The following is a 20,722-nucleotide window of genomic DNA, read 5'->3' as shown; positions in this document are numbered from 1 at the left end:
TGGAAGACAGAGATTTTTAAGCCTTCCCAGATCCACTCTGGCTGTCGTCTAGCAATATCATATATCAAAGATTTTAGTGGGAAGCTGCGCAGACCAAAAATTATGTCCCTGGATTTATTATCCGTTATAGGCCCAAGGGCCCAGTGCGCCCTCTCGATCTCAACCATGCGGGACTGGGCAACAGGAGGTTGGCTGTCCGCTGTTGGTGCTTGTGATAGGAAGTACTCACATATTTGAATGGCTACCACCGAGGTGTCCTTATATACTTCAGATTCTGGAATGCCCCGTATTCGCAAGTTATTACGTCTGGGCCTATTTTTGAGGTCCTCCAATTTTCCTCAGAGGCCTGATTTTCTTGCTGTAGCATTTGGTATTGCTTAGTGAGGGCCTGGCCATCTACCCACACGTCAGTTTCATCTACGTGAGTGCCCAGTGCTGTGAAGTCCCCTTGACTGCAGCGATCGACTCTAGCAACTCGGTTTTTTGCTGCTTAATGTCCGCCCGTAGTTCGAGAAACCAGCCCCACAGTTCCGACCTACTTATGAAATCTTGCAACTGGAGCGGGTTCTCGGAAGGTAAGGAAATCGCCTCCTCTCCGCTGGCCGTCTCCTCTCCTGGCTCTGGGGCCTTCCTGCTGTCTGCAGTCATGGCGTCGGGACTTTGTTTATTGAAGCCAAAATGCTTCAAGTCAACGGTTTTTTCACTTTGTGGTCATCGCAAACATGTTCACTAACAGCCAAAGCAAGGTTTTGGTTTATTTTGCTGATTTTAAATCGTTCTGGGCGAGGGAAATCACCCCCAGGACCAGGTGCTCAGCAACTTACATGTCTGATCCTGTCGCGTGCAGCATAGCGCCCCCAGTCACCTATTTTTTTCACAACACTCGACCCTCCATCTTCTGGTATGGGGGAGGATTTACCTCTTCCTGGAAAAGTGGTGGAAGATCACAAATGACTGAGTCCTCAGAATTGTGGAGTCTGGTTACCTTTTGCGCTTCTCCCAACCCTCTAGTACTGCACCATTGTTCGGCCTTCAATTCAGATTCATCTCATACAACCCAGCTTCATCTCGAGGTGCCGTTACTTCTCAGTCAGTGGGTAATAGAACCTGTCCCTCTCAAAGACCATGGCAAGGGGTTTTACTCCCATTGTTTCCTTATCGCCAAGAAGTTGGGGGATTGAGACCTATCCTGGATTAATGACACCTAAGCAAGGGCCTGTTATGGGAGAAGCTCAAAATAAACTCCCGCTACACCTTCCTACCCTTCATTGAAGTTTGGATCTGGAAGATGCATATGCTCATGTACACATATATCACTCCCATTGGTAACCTCCGCTTTATAATGAATTCCTTTCACTTTCAATACAAGGTTCTCTCTTTTGGTCTTTTAGCAGCCCTGGGAATCTCCATGAAATACTTAATGGTAGCAGTGGCGCACCTTCATTGCCATGGAATGTTTGGTGGTTTTTTTGGTTTTTTTTTTTCTTGGACAATTGATTAGCGACGGGGCCTTCCCAAGCCAGGGGTTTTGTACTCCTTGTATCAAACTATCCCACTTCTTCAGTTGCTGGGTTTAGTTATTACCTTAAGCAAGTTAAACCTTGTTCCTACCCAAAGAATCAAGCTCATCAGGGCAGGATAGACTCCCTGGAGGAGAAGTGTTCCTCATGTTGGCATGAGCATTTTTGCCTTTGAGCCTTATTCTGAACCTACTGCCATGGGATCAAGTCCTGGCCTCTGAAGTTCTTATTGTCCTGGGCATATGGTGGCAGCAGTGCATGTGGTTTCCATGGTCTGCCTCAACATGTGGCTTCTCCACAGAGCCATGCTTAGTGAAATCAATTGCCTCAGCCCTTGTCCTGGTGAGGGTTGCTGCAGATATGAAGGAGTCTCTCCAGTAGTGTTCGACTCAAATGTCCAGGAGATGGGTGTTCCCCTTCAGCTTCTGCAGCATCAGGTAACATTGGCAGTGGATGCACCCACCAGGGGATGAGCATACATTGGCTTTTTTCCAAATCCAAGGAATCTGATTGTCTCTTGGATCTGTGAGCAATCGGACATGCATTATTTCAGTTTTTGTTTTTTTTAACATCTCCTTTTAAGAAAGAGAATTCCTGATCCAGATCAGTAATCCAGTAACAGTGTTCTATATAAACCAGCAAAGAGGCACAGGTCATGATCCCTCTGCTAGGAACCTACAAATTTGGGAGTGGACTTGCAATTAGTGTCTTCCTGGAATCTACAATATATTGACGGTTCACTTCAGCAGAGTGTCCTTGTCTGTAGATCCAATAATGGCAGAAAGGTGGTTCGATCTCTGGGGTTGCCCATACTCGATATGTCGCATCAGAGGACAACAGGAAAGTAGAAAAATTCTGCTGTTGCCTTCTTAGCAAATTTTGGATCCACTCTGGATGTCTTCTACTCACATGTGATGCATGTTTACTGTAGCTTTTCCATCATTTCTTTTGGTGGCGAAAACAGTGCAGAAGGAACTAGAGGACAGGGTTGTGTCTGATCCTCATTGCTAAAGTATGGTCCAGACAAGTGTGATTGAGGTAAATCGAGTCCTTCAATCCCTCTGAGATCCAATCTGGACGTTGCTAACGCAAGAGGGTTGTCTGTCATCGAGTCTTCTCTCAGCTTGACAGCAGGATATTGAGTACTCTTTAGTCTCATTGTTGCTATCCAAAGAAGGTAAGGATATGGCAGTCTCCTCTAGCATGTCTTCACCTAGAAGCAATTACAGTTTTAAATAGACAAGATTTTCATCTTACTGTCAAGCAAGTTCCCAGGACTTGTTCTTCTGTCAAGCCAATGGAGTTGCTTCAATACATAATCTCCCTCTCCTCTTCGGATTGCCCTATACATCATCTATCAAAGTGCAGCTCAATCCATGAAACTTACCATATTCAAGTGGATAGTTTCTTAAAAGGCTTGGTGGCACATGAGCTCCAGTTGCGTAAGCCATTGTGCCATGAGGATCTCAATTCATTGGCACAGTTAATGAAAATTTCTTCATGAACCATTAGCCTCTTCCTCAAAGTTCCTTCTCCTGGAAAGTAGTGTTCCTATTATCCATTAATTGGCTAGATGAGTCTGAGAACTTCAGACATTGACTCATTACTTGCTATGCAATCAGTGTTTTCCACAATAAAGTGGTGCTCTGCACTTGCCCCAGGTTTCTGTCATAAGTAATTTCAGCCTTTTCATCTGAATCAAGCCATTATATTGCGCACATTTTCTTTCCAAGATCCCGGCACATGAAGGGAAGAAGGCCATCCATTTGCTGGAATGCAAAAGGGCCTGTCTTATCTAAAGAGAATACACTCCGCGTGTCGGGCTTCTCAACATTTTCATCTCTTATGATCCTAACAGACTGGGAGTAGCAGTTGCCAAGCTCACATTTTCCATCTGGCTGGTAGATTGTTTTGCACATTACTATGCTCTGCCTGCCTCCAGATCATAGACTCTGGCCAGGGTTCAATCAAGGGAGAGCCATGGCTCTCTTAGTGGCTCATCTATGAGCCGTGCTTATCGAAGACATTTTGCAAAGCTGCAACTGGGTCATTGGTTCACACCTTCACATCTCATTACTTGTGTTGCCTCATTTGGAATATTGTGTATAAAAGTTTGGAGACCACACTTTTTACAGGGGCAACATCACTTCCATTTTTCTGCTGACACATTCCTCTCTGTGCAGCCAGGCATCTTTCTGCCTTTTTTCTGTCACATTATCCACCTGTTTGGCCACCTTTAGATCAGATATGATCACTTGATCCTGCTGTTCTTTCTTGCTTAGAATAATTTCACCCTTATACTCTACTCCTCCCTTGGGGTTTTCTCGCAGCTGAAATGCAATAACTTCATTTTCTAGCATTAAATCTTAGCTGCCAGACCTTAGACAAGATGTTTCCCAAGCCTGTTGTGGGGGGACCCCAAGCCAGTCAGGTTTTCAGGACATTCACTGTGAATATGCATGAGATATGATGTGCATGCTAGGGAGGCAGTACTTGAAAATTTATTTGGTGCATATTCATTGCAGATATCCTGCAAACCTGATGGGCTGAGCGTCCTTTAGTGTACAGGCTTGGGACCACTGCCCTAGACCATTCCTTGAGCTTTGCTAGATCCTTCCTCATATTTTCCACACCTTCCTAGATGTCTACCCTGTTTGGTAGATTTTGGTTATCTGCAAAAAGAGAAACCTTCCAGACAATCCTTTCCACAGTGTTGCTATTTCGTTCCTCCATGGAGAAAACTATATTACTCACTTGTAATAGGTGGTCTTCATAGACAGGTATTCAAACCACACATACCCTCAATTCTCCCTACTTGAAGTTGGTTATAAGCTTTTATATAAGATTGAGGAGGCTTATGTGGCAGCAGCTGGGATGGAAAGTTCATGCATTCTTTGGAAAGCCATCTAGCCTTTTCTAAATGGGAGATTCTCTTTCATCACTGCCATGTGGATTATTATAACTGTTTAAAAGAGAACACACTTTGCAGGTAAGCATCTTAGATGTCTTTTGTATTTAAGCACTAATTATTGGTAACTGAGCTTGTCTGTGATTTTAATAAGAGTATCCATCAGTTACTTGCAGCTATTGATTACTTTTATGTTGATGCTTATTGACTCATAAATGACATAACACTTACCTGTTAGATGCTATTCTAAAAATAAATTTTTCAGCATAGTTATGAACCTTAATACTCCCAGTGATGGAGAGAGAGAATTTAAAATTAACATATTAACACTTATTTTTACTCTATGTATTGCTACCCTGCCTATTGACAGCCCGATACAGTAAAGTCCGTGGGAGAGCGGACGAACGCCCGCTCTCCCGGCGCACGCACCGGCCCTTGGCCGGTGCAAGCGATTCAGTATTCAAATGAGCTGACGCGGTGCAAACTAGGAAAAGGAGGCGCTAGGGACACTAGCGCGTCCCTAGCGCCTCCTTTTGGCCTGGAGCGGCGGCTGTCAGCGGGTTTGACAGCCGACGCTCAATTTTGCCGGCGTCGGTTCTCGAGCCCGCTGACAGCCACGGGCTCGGAAAACCGGATGCCGGCAAAATTGAGCGTCCGGTTTTCGGCCCGACAGCCGCGGGCCGAATTCAAAATTTTATTTTATTTTTTTTACTTTTTTTACTTTTGGGGACCTCCGACTTAATATCGCTATGATATTAAATCGGAGGGTGCACAGAAAAGCAGTTTTTACTGCTTTTCTGTGCACTTCCCTGGCGCCGGAAGAAATTAGCGCCGACCTTTGGGCGGCGCTAATTTCTTAGAGTAAAAAATGTGCGGCTTGGCTGCACATTTTACTTACTGGATCGCTCGGGCATACCTAATAGGGCCATCAACATGCATTTGCATGTTGAGGGCGCTATTAGGTGCCGCGGGTGGGCCGCGTGTTTTCCTCACCTTACTGAATAAGGTGTAAGGGAAAACACGCGTCCAGAGCAGGGGGACAGTGCGCTCCGACGGAGCACACTTTACTGTATCGACCTGAAAGTTAGAAAACATTTCACAGCAAAAGATGTCTAGTTCAACCACGCCCAAATATACATACCCGACCCTCATGCCCCTCCCGACTGACACGCCTCTACTGAACTTAACAACCATGACCCCCCCTCATCCCTGCCCCCTCCCACATCCCTGTCCCCCTTCCTCCCACCCCTCCTCCTCCTCTTCCCATTACAACAGCCCCATCCTCCTCCTCCCATTTCAACAGCCCCATCCTCCTCCTACCCCTCCATATCCGCCCTCTTACCTGTCACTTTCAGGTCGATCCAGTAAAGTGTGCTCCGTCTGAGCGCACTGTCACCCTGCTCTGGACGCGTGTTTTCCCTTACCCCTTATTCAGTAAGGGGAGGAAAACACGCGGCCCACCCGCGGCACCTAATAGCGCCCTCAACATGCAAATGCATGTTGATGGCCCTAGTAGGTATTCCCGAGCGATCCAGTAAGTAAAATGTGCAGCCAAGCCGCACATTTTACTCTAAGAAATTAGCGCCGATGGGCGGCGCTAATTTCTTCCGGCGCCAGGGAAGTGCACAGAAAAGCAGTAAAAACTGCTTTTCTGTGCACCCTCCGACTTAATATCATAGCGATATTAAGTCGGAGGTCCCCAAAAGTAAAAAAAAAAGTTAAAAAAAAAAAAAAAAATTTTTGAATTCTGCCCGTGGAAACCGGACGCTCAATTTTGCCGGCGTCCGGTTTCCGAGCCCGTGGCTGTCAGCGGGCTCGAGAACCGACGCCGGCAAAATTGAGCGTCGGCTGTCAAACCCGCTGACAGCCGCCGCTCCAGGCCAAAAGGAGGCGCTAGGGACGCTCTAGTGTCCCCTAGCGCCTCCTTTATCCTGTTTGCACCGCGTCGCCTAATTAAATACTGGATCGCTCGCACCGGCGAGGGCCGGTGCGCGTGCCGGGAGAGCGGGCGTTAGTCCGCTCTCCACGGACTTTACTGGATCGGGCTGTGTTTGTGATTAGTTAAAGAACCTATTTTTCTTCTAATACCCTCCTAAGAATTACTCCCCTTACCCGCCCATATATTCCAATCACCTTTTCTCTTCTACTCTCCTTATTAGTTTCATCTCGTAACACCTGATAAACCACCTATCCAAGTTGAACAGTTGTCATAATGTTTTATCTATTCTAATCTATAGTAAAGCTAAATAATGTTTATCTATGCTTATCTATTCTATAATTATTGTAAAGCCTGTTGCTACGTTACGTTACAATGTGAACCGGGGTGATGTTTTTAACGTGCCCCGGTATATAAAAAAATTCTTAAATAAATAATAGTTTATTTTAAAATTATAGCCATTTGAGTTTAAGGTTTTGACTTTAGATCCTTTGACTCTCTCATAGATTCTTAGTCCTTCATAAATGCTGTATTCATTGGTTAGATGTGTTGAAATGATTGAGTGTCCTTTTATTCCTGTCTGTAGGAAAAACTTACTGTCTCGCTGTTTTGAATGGTGGAGGTGCCAAAGATTAGGCCACTGAATTCTAATTATGGTGTATTATTTATTAAACTCTTCTTTCTTCCTGTTGGAATCAGGTACTCTCCCCTCACAAGTGTCCTGACTGTGACATGGCTTTTGTGACAAGTGGAGAATTGGTTCGGCATCGTCGCTACAAACATACTCATGAGAAACCGTTTAAAGTGTTCGATGTGGTGACTACGCCAGTGTGGAGGTGATCATATCTTTATATAGAAAATGCTTGTAGTTTGTCCCTTTGTAGTGTTAAGCTTATTCTTTGCACTGTATTTGTCGCCAGTGATTGTAATATTTTGAATTTGTGTTTGCTGCTGTGAAAATTGCTATATAAAGTAAATGGGGGTGGGGTGGGGGAATGCTAGTTTGACTTATTTTAAATAGAAATGTCAATTATTTTCCTCCTTACATGATAAAACTTCCTCTTAGCTCTCCATTAATGATTACCATCTTTATTCTTTTCATAATCTATCAAATGGATGTCTTATTTTTTGGAGTAGAAATGAACTTTTCTTTCTCTCAATAGATTCTTCCTGCTCAATTGGGCTTCAAGCTAAATTGATCCTGGCTTCCATTGGACTATAGAACCATGAGCCTTTTCTTGCAACTACTTGGGGGATTCCCCTTATTTTTAATCTCCTTCCATATCAGCCATCCATTGTAATGACAACCCTCAGCCAGGGAATCACAAACCATAGCTCCCTCTGGAACCCAGCTAATGTGGACCCTATGTTTGACTGTTTGGTGTTACTATTGTGCACCACAGCATCCCCTGCCCTGGATAGACCAGAGAGCAAAAGCCTTCCCTAGGAATTTATCCTAGGTCTTCTGCTTGGATCTATATAGCACCTGCCACTGGGCCAGCCCCAGAATGCATCTCTTGATTAGTCTGCTCTAGTATGGAATCTTCATGAGAGACAGAGCAGTGAAAAGTCTTTTTTCCAGCTTGAGTAGAACCATATTTATTGAAGTGACTCTTCATTAATCACTTAAAGCATTAATTTAATTGAAACCTTAGGACTGTATATAAGAAAATGAATGAAGCATGTTTGAGCTTGGTGTCTGGGCAGTGCTGAATATGTCTAGTGAGTACACTAGAAATTAGTAGTAGTAACTATTTTCAACTAGATTAACTATAGTCTTTGCTTAGGTGGTTTGGTTTTTGTAATTCTTATTTTTTTATGAACACGTGATATTTGCTTTTTCCTTGAATGCAGATGGTGTTTTATAAGCAGTAGATTGCAAAAAAAGATGCATGACATAAACATCTAGTTTCTCTATGTATGTGGATAAATAAATTGGACCAGGGAGAGCATAATAGATTTAAGGGATAGATGGCTAGCAGAAATGGATGCAAAAATCACAGGTGACATGTTGGAGATTTGTGGGGGTATACCCATGTATTTGAAATTTTCAGGATTTGGTTGGCTCAGTGGCCATGTGGAGAGACCAGGACTTGATTCCTGGCTCAGGTCTTCCACTTCCCAGATCATCTAGGGATATGTTAAAGGGTGAGTGTCTGTCGTTATGCAATGGTGCCACCTAGAGGCTGGTTTTAGGGTCCATAATTGCAGGATTCTTGAAAGTTGACTCTAAAACAAATTTGGAGGAGAGATAAAATATGAAAAAAATCAGCAGTTAGCAGTGAATGAAGACTTTGGTGTCAGATCTCAGATTTGGTTCCAATTAAAGTGGAAGCCTAAAGAATTAGTAGGAAGCTGCCAGGTCAAAAGAAAATCTCCCAAGTTTTTAAGGGAATGTCAATGGGAAATTGTATAAAGGTACATTATAGTACCTTCCCAGCAAGCAAATCACTATTCTAGTAGTTTCCCAGCAAGGGGTATAATCTGCATGTATGGGAGAGTCCAAAGTTTAAAGTGGGTTTTTTTTTTTTTTTTTTTTTTTTGAAGGGGGGGGTTAGAAGGGGGAGGGTCATGAGGAGGTAATAAATGGTAAATACGTCTTGGGAGATCAAGTAGAACTTGATCCTAGTCTTATAGAGCTGATAAGCATGAATAGTCACAGAACAGGAGCAATATCTACCAGGAGTTTATGCATTTATAGATTTGAAAAAAAAAGTATAATGTTCAGCACTAAAGCAATATAGTATGCAGTGGGTAATATAGTGAGGACTCACCTCTCATTAAGAAATAAGCTTTGCTTAATCTACTAGACCAGCCCAGACACTTGGGCTTAAAATGTTCTACCAGCAAATGGAGATGAGAGGACAACATACTTTTCCAGGAACATCATCACTGGTATATAGGATGATGCAGCACATAGGCAGTTGCCGCTATTCTCAGTCTCTAGCAGATGGTAGCATGTACTGGTCTGGTGCAGCAAAATCCCCAGCTTCCAGCGTCAGCCTTATATACTCGCCTGGTAGAGTTTTACAGTTCCAGTGGTTGAGCAGGATTTGGCTCCTAGGGTAACAGTTTATATTTTATTTTATTTATTTATTTATTTATTTAATTTTATATACCGGCAACCGTTTGCACATCGTGCCGGTTTACAGATAACTTACAACAAGGATATATAGGCAAAGCCTTTACAAGAAACAGTGTATAACATAAGCTCAAAAACGGAGCAAATAACTAGATAACTTGTGGAAGGAGGGGGTGGGGTGATCGAGACAGAGGAGGGGGGCAGGGGAGGTGAAAACTGGTACATAAGGAAAAAATATGTACAGGGGTCTAGTGATTATTGACATATACATATGTTATATACAAAATTATATAAGCGCGTAGAGGCTCAGTACTTGAGGTGGAGGAAGTGTGTACGGTTGCGTTAAGTGACAAATCTTATGTGCTGGAGGTTAGTGTGGGGTTTGTATTTCCTTAGAGGGTGTGGGGTGTAGGTCCTGTGGAGGGGGTGTTAGTACGAGAGGGTGGTAGGGTTAGGGTGTTAGTAGGTGATGATGATGATTGGGGGGTATGCTTGGAGGAAGAGCCAGGTTTGAGTTTCTTGTTAAAGGTGGTGTGGAGGTTTCAGAGCGTAAGTCAAGAGCATGGAGTTCCAAGGGAAGGGCCTGCGAGGGAAAGGGGCACTATTGGTGGTGGAGATGAGTCTAGTGATTTTATGGAAGGAGGAATGAGGGTTCCACGGAGAGAGGAGTGGGTTGGTCTTGTGGAGGTACGAGGGAGGAAGGGTGGTTTAGCCAGTTGTAGTGTTCGTTGATTATGCGTTTGTGGATGAGGGTAAGGGGTCTTGTATAAAATTCGTGAGTGGATAGGAAGCCAGTGGAGATTAAAGAGGGTGGGGGTGATGTGGTCTTTCTTTTTGGCATTGTGAGGATGCGTGCAGTAGCGTTTTGAAGGAGTTGTAGAGGTTTGATGTAGGTAGCAGGGAGTCCCAGTAGGAGTGCGTTACAGTAATCAATTTTTGAAAAGATTATGGATTGGAGTACAGTACGGAAATCAGAGAAGTAGAGGAGGGGTTTGAGTTTTTTGAGGGTTTGTAGTTTGAAGTAGCAGCTGCTAAGGATAGATTTGATATATGGTTTGAAAGTTAGTTGGTTGTCAAGTATGACACCTAGGTTTCTTGTGTCAGAGAGAAAGTTAGAGGGTTGGAGGGTGGGGGGGGGGGGAGGGTGTGGGTGCATGTCTGGAGGAGATGAGGAGGAGTTCAGTTTTTTTGCGGGTTAAGAGCTAGGTGCATGTTAGTGAGGAGTTGGTTTATGGAAGTGAGAATGGTGTTCCATTTTTGGAGAGCAGTGAGAACAGAATTTGTGAAAGGAATGAGGATATGCACATCATCTGTGTAGATGAAGTGTGTAATCCCAAAGTTGGAGAGGAGGTTTGTAAGGGGGAGCATGTAAATGTTAAACAAGGTGGAAGAGAGGGAGGATCCTTGGGGGACGCCACAGTCTAGATTAATAGGGGGGGACGTGAAATTGTTGGTGAGGACTGTGTAGGTACGGTTTTGGAGGAAGGATTTTATCCAGGAGAGGGCAGTACCTGAGATTCCTATGCTGATGAGAGTGTTGATGAGGATGTTGTGATCTACAGTGTCGAAAGCGGCGGAGATATCTAGCATGGCGATGAGATAGGAGTTGCCAGCGTCATACCTTTGATGATGGTGTCTGTGAGGGAGAGGAGTAGGGACTCAGTGCTGAGGTGCTTTCGGAAACCATATTGTGTGGGTGGGGAGTATGTTGGATTGTTCTAGGTAGTCGGAGAGGCGGGAGTTTACTAGTTTCTCAATGATTTTGGAGAGGAAAGGGAGGTTGGAGATGGGACGGAGATTGGAAAGGTTGGAGGGGTCAAGGGAAGGTTTTTTTTAAGATGGGTTTGACCACGGCTTGTTTCAGGGAGATAAGTACTAGGCCGTGTTCCAGGGAGCAGTTAAACAATTTTGGAGAGTGAAGTGGCTATGGTTTTGGGGATAGCGAGGAGTAGTTTGGTAGGGATAGTTTCTGAGGGGGTGGGAGGAGGGGTCTCATCTTTTTTAAAATGTGGCTATTTCCCTAGTCAAGCAGGCGTTGGGCTAGGCTCCTATATATCCTGGTTTTATTTTCAGGTTTTGTGAGTTCTGTTATCCAGTTACCAGGATTCATGCATAGCCTTTTCGAGCCTAGGAAATAGTGAGTTTGCTCAGGAATGATGCTCAGAGCAAGAATCTCCTCTCTGGGGTTTATGCCTGTTGAGCCTCGCTTCCTCCTCTCATTAGCTTCTTGATAGTTTTATTTATTTATTTTTAAAGGAACAAACAGTTCTCACAGGACAAGCAGCATGGTAGTCCTCACATATGGGTGACATCATCAGGATGGAGCCCAATCACAGAACACTTTTGACAAAGTTTCCAGAACTTTGACTGGCCCTACTGGGAATGCCCACATAGCATCAGCCCAGCAGCCAGCAGGGGTCTCCTTTCAGTCTTCTTTTTTTCCGCGCAGCAGTAGCCATGCGAGTTAAGGAGCTCTTCAGAGATTCCTGACAGGAATTTTCCTCACAGAAACGTTGTAAAAAAAAAAAAAAAAAAAAAATTCAAAATATTTTACCACCACAGGCCCCGACTGCACTCGAACAATGTCCATCACTGACCCTCACACGGTCTGTGTGATGTGCTTGGGGTCCGGCCACGATTTCCTTACTTGCACCAAATGTGCCCAAATGACACCAAAGGGTCACAAGACTCAGCTTGATAAGATGGGTCTTCTCTTTTGGCCAAAAACCCTGATTCCATCGATAGCTTCAATGTCGTCTGAACCAGTGCCGGCTACGTCATGCCAGCACCGGAATCCGCTGCTACCCAAACGGCCTCGACGACTCCATGGGTATCGACCCCCCTCTGTTCCCCGTCAAGAAAAACACCGGGGTGAACATCGAGAAAAACATCGACACTGTCATCGTAAAGCTCAGGCCATCGATACCGCTAAACCCTTGACATCGTCTTCTGAGCCTGCGACAAAAAGCCCCATACAGAAAAGGTCCTCTTCTGTCTCTGGATCACCGAGGCATTCCCCACCTGAACAGGTGCCAGGATCCGTGATTCCACCTTCACTGGTGGACCCTCTGGCTACACCAGTTGCTACTTTCCCACTCCGGAACCGGGTATTCATGCCCCAGGTTTCCATGAGGAATTGGATCGGATGATCCAAAAGGCCATCAGCAAAGCACTCCAGGGCTTCCAACTTCCATCAATACCGGTACCAGTTCCTCCTCTGGTCACCGACCCGATATCCATGGCGCTTTCACCACTATTGGCTAGAATGGACAAGTTAATTGGTGTCCTTCCACCGGTGGATCCGAGGGAACAGAGGGATCAGACTTCTTCCTCGCCAATTCCCTTTTCATCGGAGGAAGATGAAGAAACACCGCCCTTCATTCCACCATCGGGAGTGCCGCCACTGACACATCCATCAATGTCACTGATTCCATTGGTGCCTCCGATGCCTCCATCGATGCCCAGGCCAGGGGCCTTCAGGTATACTAACTCCGTTACTTCATTCTGAAGAACATTTGGGAGCTGATGATGGCTCTTATAATCCTTGGACTGACAATTCGTCCCAAAATTCTGATCTACCTTCACAGCCCTCCCCTCCTGATGAAGGAAGCGTTCTCCTCCAGAGGACCTATCCATTATTAATTTTGTAAGGAGATATCTGAAATGGTCCCATTCCAGCTTCAGACAGAAGAGGACTCTAGACATCAGATGCTAGAGCTTCTACAATTTCTCGATGCTCCAAAGGAAATCATGTCCATCCCTATTCATGACATCCTTTTGGACCTTTTTAAGAGAAACTGGGAGCACCCTGGCTCGGTGGCACCTGTTAACTGAAAAGCAGATGCCACCTATCTATTTCAATCAGCCCTGGCTGCCAAAGAACTCAGTTGGATCATCACTCAGTTGTTATAGAGTCAGCCCAAAAGAGGGCCAGATGCTCCAAACCTCACTCATCATTCCCCCCAGGGAAAGATCAGAAGTTCCTGATGCATTTGGAAGACAGGTATTCCATGGATCAATGCTCATTTCTCGCATTGCATCCTACCAACTCTACATGACCCAATACAATAGGGCCTTGTTCACGAAGATTCAAGACTTTGCTGAAGCCTTACCTCAGCAGTTCCAGGACCAATTTCATGCCCTAGCACAAAAGGGCTTCGATGCTGGCAAGCATGAAGTACGATCAATGTATGACATCTTTGACACCGCTTCCAGGGTGTCGGTAGCCGGTATCAGTGCAAGGAGATGGGCCTGGCTAAAGTCGTCAGACCTCAGACCGGAGGTACAAGACAGATTGGCTGACTTGCCCTGTGCGGGGGATAATCTTTTCGGTGAAAAGATTCAAGAAGTAGTGGCGTAGCGTCAGGTTTTTGACTCCCTTCTAGAGAGCAGTACCCAGCTGCTGCTTCCGACTATTCCGGTCGGCAGCCGGTTGTGCCACTTCTCCAGCCTATGGCACACAGTCGCCACAGATCAGTGGGTACTGGCAATAGTATCCCAAGGTTACCACCTCAACTTTCTCTCTGTCCCACCGGATTCCCAGCCTCTGCTGACGGGAACATCCAACCATTCACCACTCTTGGAGCAGGAGGTCTCCCTCCTCCTCCATTCCCGAGTAATAGAACCAGTACCTCTCTCAGAACAGGGGTGAATGTTCTCTTCCTGGTATTTCCTGATACCAAAAAAAGTCAGGTGGGGTGCGCCCAATATTGGATCTTCGCACTCTAAACAAATACCTACAAAGAGAAAAGTTCAAGATGATGACCTTGGGTTCTCTACTTCCCCTTCTTCAAAGAGGAGACTGGATGCCTACATGCACATTTCAATCTTGCAGATTCCTGCGATTCCTAGTAGGCCCAAAACACTTCCAATATAGAGTGTTACCTTTCGGCCTAGCATCTGCCCCACGCGTCTTCACCAAGTGCCTCGTGGTGGTAGCGGCCTACCTCAGGAGTCAGTGTCCACGTCTACCCCTATCTGGACGATTGGTTAATCAGGGCTCCCTCTCGACAAGGTGCACTGATGTCCCTTCGCCTCACTTTGCATTCCCTGATCTCCCTGGGTTTTCTCATAAACTATCAAAAATCCAGACTAGTTTCCTTCGCAAACTCTATCGTTCATAGGGGCCGACTTGGACACTCTAAGAGTGAAAGCTTCCTACCTCAGGATTGAGCTCTCACTCTTGCTTCTCTGGCCTTTCAACTGCAGTCTCGACAAAATTCAACTGCACGTCATTCCTGATAATATTGGGTCATATGGCCTCCACAGTGCATGTCACTCCCATGGCTCGCCTCGCCATGAGAGTAATGCAGTGGACTCTAAGATCGCAGTGGACTCAGTCTTCTCAGCCAATGTCCTCCACAATCCGCATCACCAAACAGCTCCGTCTATTGCTAGCTTGGTGGGCAAACCAATTCAATCTGGTACAAGGCCTCCCATTTCAGATTCCAGAACCTCAAATAACCTTGGCAACAGATGCCTCCAACCTTGGCTGGGGAGCACATGTTGGAAACCAGCAAACTCAGGGCATATGGTCTCCAGGGGAATGGAGACCACCAAACACCAGATAAATTTCCTGGAGCTTCGCGCAATCAGATATGCTCTCAGGGCATTTCAGGATCACCTCTCCAGCCAGGTCATCCTGATTCAAACAGACAACCAGGTGGCCATGTGGTACTTCAACAAGCAAGGGGGAACGGGCTCCTACCTCCTGTGTCAGGAAGCTGCACAGATATGGATGGAGGCCCTTTCCCACTCGTACCTCAGGGCCACCTACTTGCCGGGAGTGGACAATGTGTTGGCGGACAAGCTGAGTCGCACTTTTCAACTGCATGAGTGGTCCCGCATCCCCACTGTAGCGGACTCAATATTCCAAAGTTGGGGTTACTCTCACATAGACCTCTTTGCGTCAATTCACAACCGCAAAGTAAGGAACTTCTGTTCTCTCACTCGCAGCCAACACGCCAGCCCAGAGATGCTTTCTCCCTCTTGTGGGGCCAGTGGTCTCCTTTATGCGTACCCTCCACTTCCACTCATTTCAAAGGCTCTCGTGAAGTTGCGAAGGGACAGGGGTCTAATGATTCTCATAGCCCCTCATTGGCCACGCCAGGTCTGGTTTCCAATTCTCCACGACCTTTCGGTACACTGGCACATTCCTCTAGGGAAGGACCCACTTCTGATCACTCAGAACAATGGCTGCCTTCGTCAACCCCAACCTACCAGGTCCCTCTCCCTAACTGCCTGGATGTTGAAAGGTTAATACTTCAATCTCTTAACATTTCAGAGCAGGTTTCCCGTGTCCTAGTAGCTTCACGAAAGCCTTCCACAAGGCAGTCTTATCGTTATAAATGGAACAGGTTTACGGGATGGTGTACTTCCATGTCCATCGATCCCTTCATTTGTCACCACACCGAAGTCTCTGGACTATCTCTGGCACCTGTCAATCAGGCCTCAAAACTATTTCTATCAGGGTACATGTCAGTGCGGTAGCCACCTTCCATAAAGGTGTGGGGGATGTACCCATTTCAGTACAACCCATTGTCCACACGCTTTTTGAAGGGCTTGCTGTCACCTTAAACCTCCACTGCGCCCTTCGGGCCCCTTCTTGGGACCTCAACAATGGTTTTGGGAAGGCTCATGAAAACCGCCGTTTGAGCCTCTCCAATCCTGTGATCTCTGCTTTCTCACTTGGAAAGTGATTTTTTCTTTTGGCAATCACATCAGCTCGCAAAGTTAGTGAGTTACAGCCTTAGTCCAGCTACCTGCCTTACACTAAACTTCTGCATGACAGGGTAGTACTCCGCACTCACCCTAAATTTTTGCCTAAGGGTAGTATCGGAGTTTCATATCAATCAATCCATTATACTACCCACTTTCTTTCCCAGGCCCACTCAAACCCAGGAGAACAGGCTCTGCATACCCTTGACCGAAAATGTGCTCTAGCATTTTATGTAGACCGTACAGCTGCCCACAGGAAAGGCACCCAATTGTTTGTTTCCTTTGATTCCCATCAAATTTGGCAAACCTGTGGGTAAGCAGACTCTCCTCCTGGTTAGCGGACTGTATTCCTTTTGTTACCAACAGGCAGGCATTCTGCTTCAAGACAGTGTTAAAGCACACTCTCTTTCAGGGCCATGGCAACATCAGTAGCGCACCTACGCTCAGTGCCATTTGCTGACATCTGTAAGGCTGCTACCTGGAGCTCTCTCCACACCTTCGCAGCCCATTATTGTTTAGATAAGGCTGGCAGACAAGATTCCAACTTCCACCAGTCTGTGCTACGCAACTTATTTGAAACTGAGGTACCAACATCCTTCCACCCAACCTGGTAGGGTTCAGGATGCCCTCTACCGAATTCCACCCCAGTTCTTGTGCCTGTTGCACATCTTTGGGTTACATTTGGTGCATTGCTCAGGCATCCTCCAGCTCGGTATTCACACCATATGTGAGGACTACCATCCTGCTTGTCCTGTGAGAAAGCAGAATTGCTTACCTGTAACAGGTGTTCTCAGAGGACAGCAGGATGTTAGTCCTCACGAAACCCACTCTCCACCCCGCAGAGTTTGGGTTGCGACTTGCGATTTATTATTTTATTTTTCACATGTACATTTACTATAAGATGAGACTGAAGGGGGACCCCTGCTAGTTGCAGGGTTGATGCTATGCTGGGCATGCCAGTAGGTGCCAGTCAAAGTTCTAGAAACTTTGACAAAAGTGTTCCGTGATTGGGCTCCATCCTGATGATGTTCACCCATATGTGAGGACTAACATCCTGCTGTCCTGTGGAACACTTGTACAGGTAAGCAACTCTGCTAACTCAGAGCAAAAGGCTACTGCCATGGCCGGAGAAGCGCAACAGGCAGGTGGCAGGAGGGGGTGAATGGACCAGCAGCCTTCTGAGTAATCATGTTTGGATCACTCTGGCTTGGAGCCTTAGGCCTGTCTTAAGGTAGTGGGCTGTTGGCTTGATGTTTCTGTAGGAGGTTTCTGCCTTCAAGGAGTCTGCAACCTGTCAAAAATCTTCCCCATTCAAGAAGCAGTGGAGGGAAAGTTCTGTCAGAATGGGAATACCCTGAAGATGGGCTCATGAGCATCAAACGGACCATGCTATGGAGTGAAGTAGCAGCAGCTGAAAACTAGGGAAGTTAGGCTTCAAATCTTGCTGATTTCATTTGTGACCTTAGGCAAGTCTCTTCTACCTCTGTTACCTCAGGTAGTATAAGTCTTCTGGGGACAGGGAAATGCCCTATGCACCTGAATGTAACTTTCCTTGAGCTGTGAATGAAAAGGTATGAACTAAATCCAAATAAATGAACATAACTTAGTACATGATAGACAATAACAACCAAAGTAGATCATCAAGTCTGCCCAGATGAGATTCCTCCTGTTTGGGTAGATGAGCATATAAATTCCCATATGCAATCCAGCACCAATTACCTCCCTCATCTTTTAACTGCCCTCTCAACCCTTTCTCCATCAACAAGCAGAGCTGAATTATCCATGACGTAGGTTGACATCCTCTGATGGCATCAATTGGACGCTTTCTTAGCATTCAGACAGGTGAATCCAGAACCAGTGGGTTATGCACCTCTACCAGCAGATGGAGAGAGAGCAAAGCTGGCATCATGGTATATGTACCCCTGTAATGATATCAGCCCACCAGGATTCTCAGTCTCCAGCAGATGGTGGATGTACATTTCCCTATTGGGAGAAGAAAAGAATTATTCAGCCCTCTCTCCTGTGGTGATGCCTTAAGAACATAAGAAAATGCCATATTGGGTCAGACCAAGGGTCCATCAAGCCCAGCATCCAGGCCATAAGAACCTGGCAAGTACCCAAAACTAAGTTCTATTCCATGTTACCATTGCTAATTGGCAGTGTGGCTATTCTCTAAGTGAACTTAAGAGCAGGTAATGGACTTCTCCTTCAAGAACTCATCCAATCCTTTTTTTAAACACTGCTATACTAACTGCACTAACCACATCCTCTGGCAACAAATTCCAGAGTTTAATTGTGCGTTGAGTAAAAAAAGAACTTTCTCCGATTAGTTTTAAATGTTGCCCCATGCTAACTTCATGGAGTGGCCCCTAGTCTTTCTACTATCCGAAAGAGTAAATAACAGATTCACATCTACCCATTCTAGACCTCTCATAATTTTAAACATCTCTATCATATCCCCCCTCAACCGTCTCTTCTCCAAGCTGAAAAGTCCTAACCTCTTTAGTCTTTCCTCATAGGGGAGTTGTTCCATTCCCCTTATCATTTTGGTAGGCCTTCTCTGTACCTTCTCCATGGCAATTATATCTTTTTTGAGATGCGGCGACCAGAATTGTACACAGTATTCAAGGTGTGGTCTCACCATGGAGCGATACAGAGGCATTGACAATTTCCATTTTATTCACCATTCCCTTTCTAATAATTCCCAACATTCTGTTTGCTTTTTTGACTGCCACAGCACACTGAACCGATGATATCAATGTGTTATCCACTATGACGCCTAGATCTCTTTCTTGGGTGGTAGCTCCTAATATGGAACCCAACATTGTGTAACTATAGCATGGGTTATTTTTCCCTATATGCATCACCTTGCACGTATCCACATTAAATTTCATCTGCCATTTGGATGCCCAATTTTCCAGTCTCACAAGGTCTTCCTGCAGTTTATCACAATCTGCTTGTGATTTAACTACTCTGAACAATTTTGTATCATAGCAAATTTGATTACCTCACTCGTCGTATTTCTTTCCAGATCATTTATAAATATATTGAAAAGTATGGGTCCCAATACAGATCCCTGAGGCACTCCACTGCCCACTCCCTTCCACTGAGAAAACTGTCCATTTAATCCTACTCTCTGTTTCCTGTCTTTTAGCCAGTTTGCAATCCACGAAAGGACATCGCCACCTATCCCAGTGACTTTTTACTTTTCCTAGAAGCCTCTCATGAGGAACTTTGTCAGATGCCTTCTGAAAATCCAAATACACTACATTTATTTATTTTTATTTAAGGTTTTTTTATACCGGCATTCATGAAGCGTTCACATCATGTCGGTTTACATAAAAACAGGGGTGCAATGAATACAACAATGAACATAAATAAATGTGATGAAGAGATGCAGTTACAATTAACAAGGGCTATTGAACTGGGGTGGAGGAAATAGAGAGATAGAAGAAGTTTAATTATATACAAGTATACAATATATACAGTGTACAGTAATATACAGCTGCTGTGAAAGAATGTTTGCTGGTGAGAGCGTATTAGTTGGAGTTAGGGAATTCTTGCCTGAATAGCCATGTCTTGAGTCTTTTCCTAAAGGTTAGGAGGCATGGCTCATTTCTGAGATCTGGGGGGATGGAGTTCCATAAAGGCGGACCTGCTGTGGAAAAGGCTCGGTCTCTTAAGGTGCTGTGATTAGTGGTTTTGGTAGGTGGAACATGAATCTACTGATTCACCTTTTATCTACATGTTTATTAACTCCTTCAAAAAAGTGAAGCAGATTTGTGAGGCAAGGCTTTCCTTGGGTAAAGCCATGCTGACTTTGTTCCATTAAACCATGTCTTTATACATGTTCTGTGATTTTGATATTTAGAACACTTTCCACTATTTTTCCTGGCACTGAAGTCAAGCTAACTGGTCTGTAGTTTCCCGGATCGCCCCTGGAGCCCTTTTTAAATATTGGGGTTACATTAGCCACCCTCCAGTCTTCAGGTACAATGGATGATTGTAATGATAGGATACAAAATTTTACTAGTAGGTCTGAAATTTCATTTTTTAGTTCCTTCAGAACCCTGGGGTATATACCATCCGGTTCAGGTGATTTACTACTCTTCAGTTTATCAGGCCTACCACATCTTCTAGGTTCACCGTGATTTGGTTCAGTCCATCTGAATCATTACCCATGAAAACCTGTGAGGCTTTGGAGAGTTTTTGAGGCCTAGTGTGTGAGTGTGGTGATTTTCCTCGTTCATTTATGATCCCACTCATTCTGGAGTCTTTGCAGGATGGGTTGCATGAAGTATTAACCCTTAATTACTTGAAGGTACAGGTTGTGGCTCTTACCTGTTTTGAGAGGCCAGGTGAATGGTGGTTCTTTGTCGTCTCTCACTGATGTGATCCATTTTTTGAAGGGAGTGAAGCATCTTAAGACTCCCTTTGAGGTTCCTGGTTCCCTTGCGGAGTCTTAACTTGATGCTGGATTTTTAGCAGGCCCTATGTTCCGACCGCTACTTAGCCTTTCCTTGCAGTTGTTGACCTTGATGACTGGTGGCTATATGTTA

At 45.2% G+C, this 20,722-nt stretch overlaps 1 protein-coding gene across 1 annotated transcript in view; it reads left to right on the top strand.

Annotated features, from left to right (window-relative positions):
* The window catches only part of CTCF (CCCTC-binding factor), a 380,312-nt gene that overhangs the window by 169,067 nt on the left and 190,523 nt on the right, over nt 1–20,722 (top strand). Inside the window, 3 exon segments of the mRNA XM_029608851.1 lie at nt 7,064–7,168; nt 10,169–10,173; nt 19,848–19,859. Of these exon segments, the coding sequence (XP_029464711.1) occupies nt 7,064–7,168; nt 10,169–10,173; nt 19,848–19,859 (122 nt within the window).

The sequence above is a fragment of the Rhinatrema bivittatum genome, chromosome 7 (genome assembly GCF_901001135.1).
Source record: "Rhinatrema bivittatum chromosome 7, aRhiBiv1.1, whole genome shotgun sequence".
In the NCBI taxonomy this organism is placed as follows: domain Eukaryota; kingdom Metazoa; phylum Chordata; class Amphibia; order Gymnophiona; family Rhinatrematidae; genus Rhinatrema; species Rhinatrema bivittatum.
Note: the sequence above shows the minus strand (reverse complement) of the source record. Positions and strands in the feature narration are given on the sequence as shown.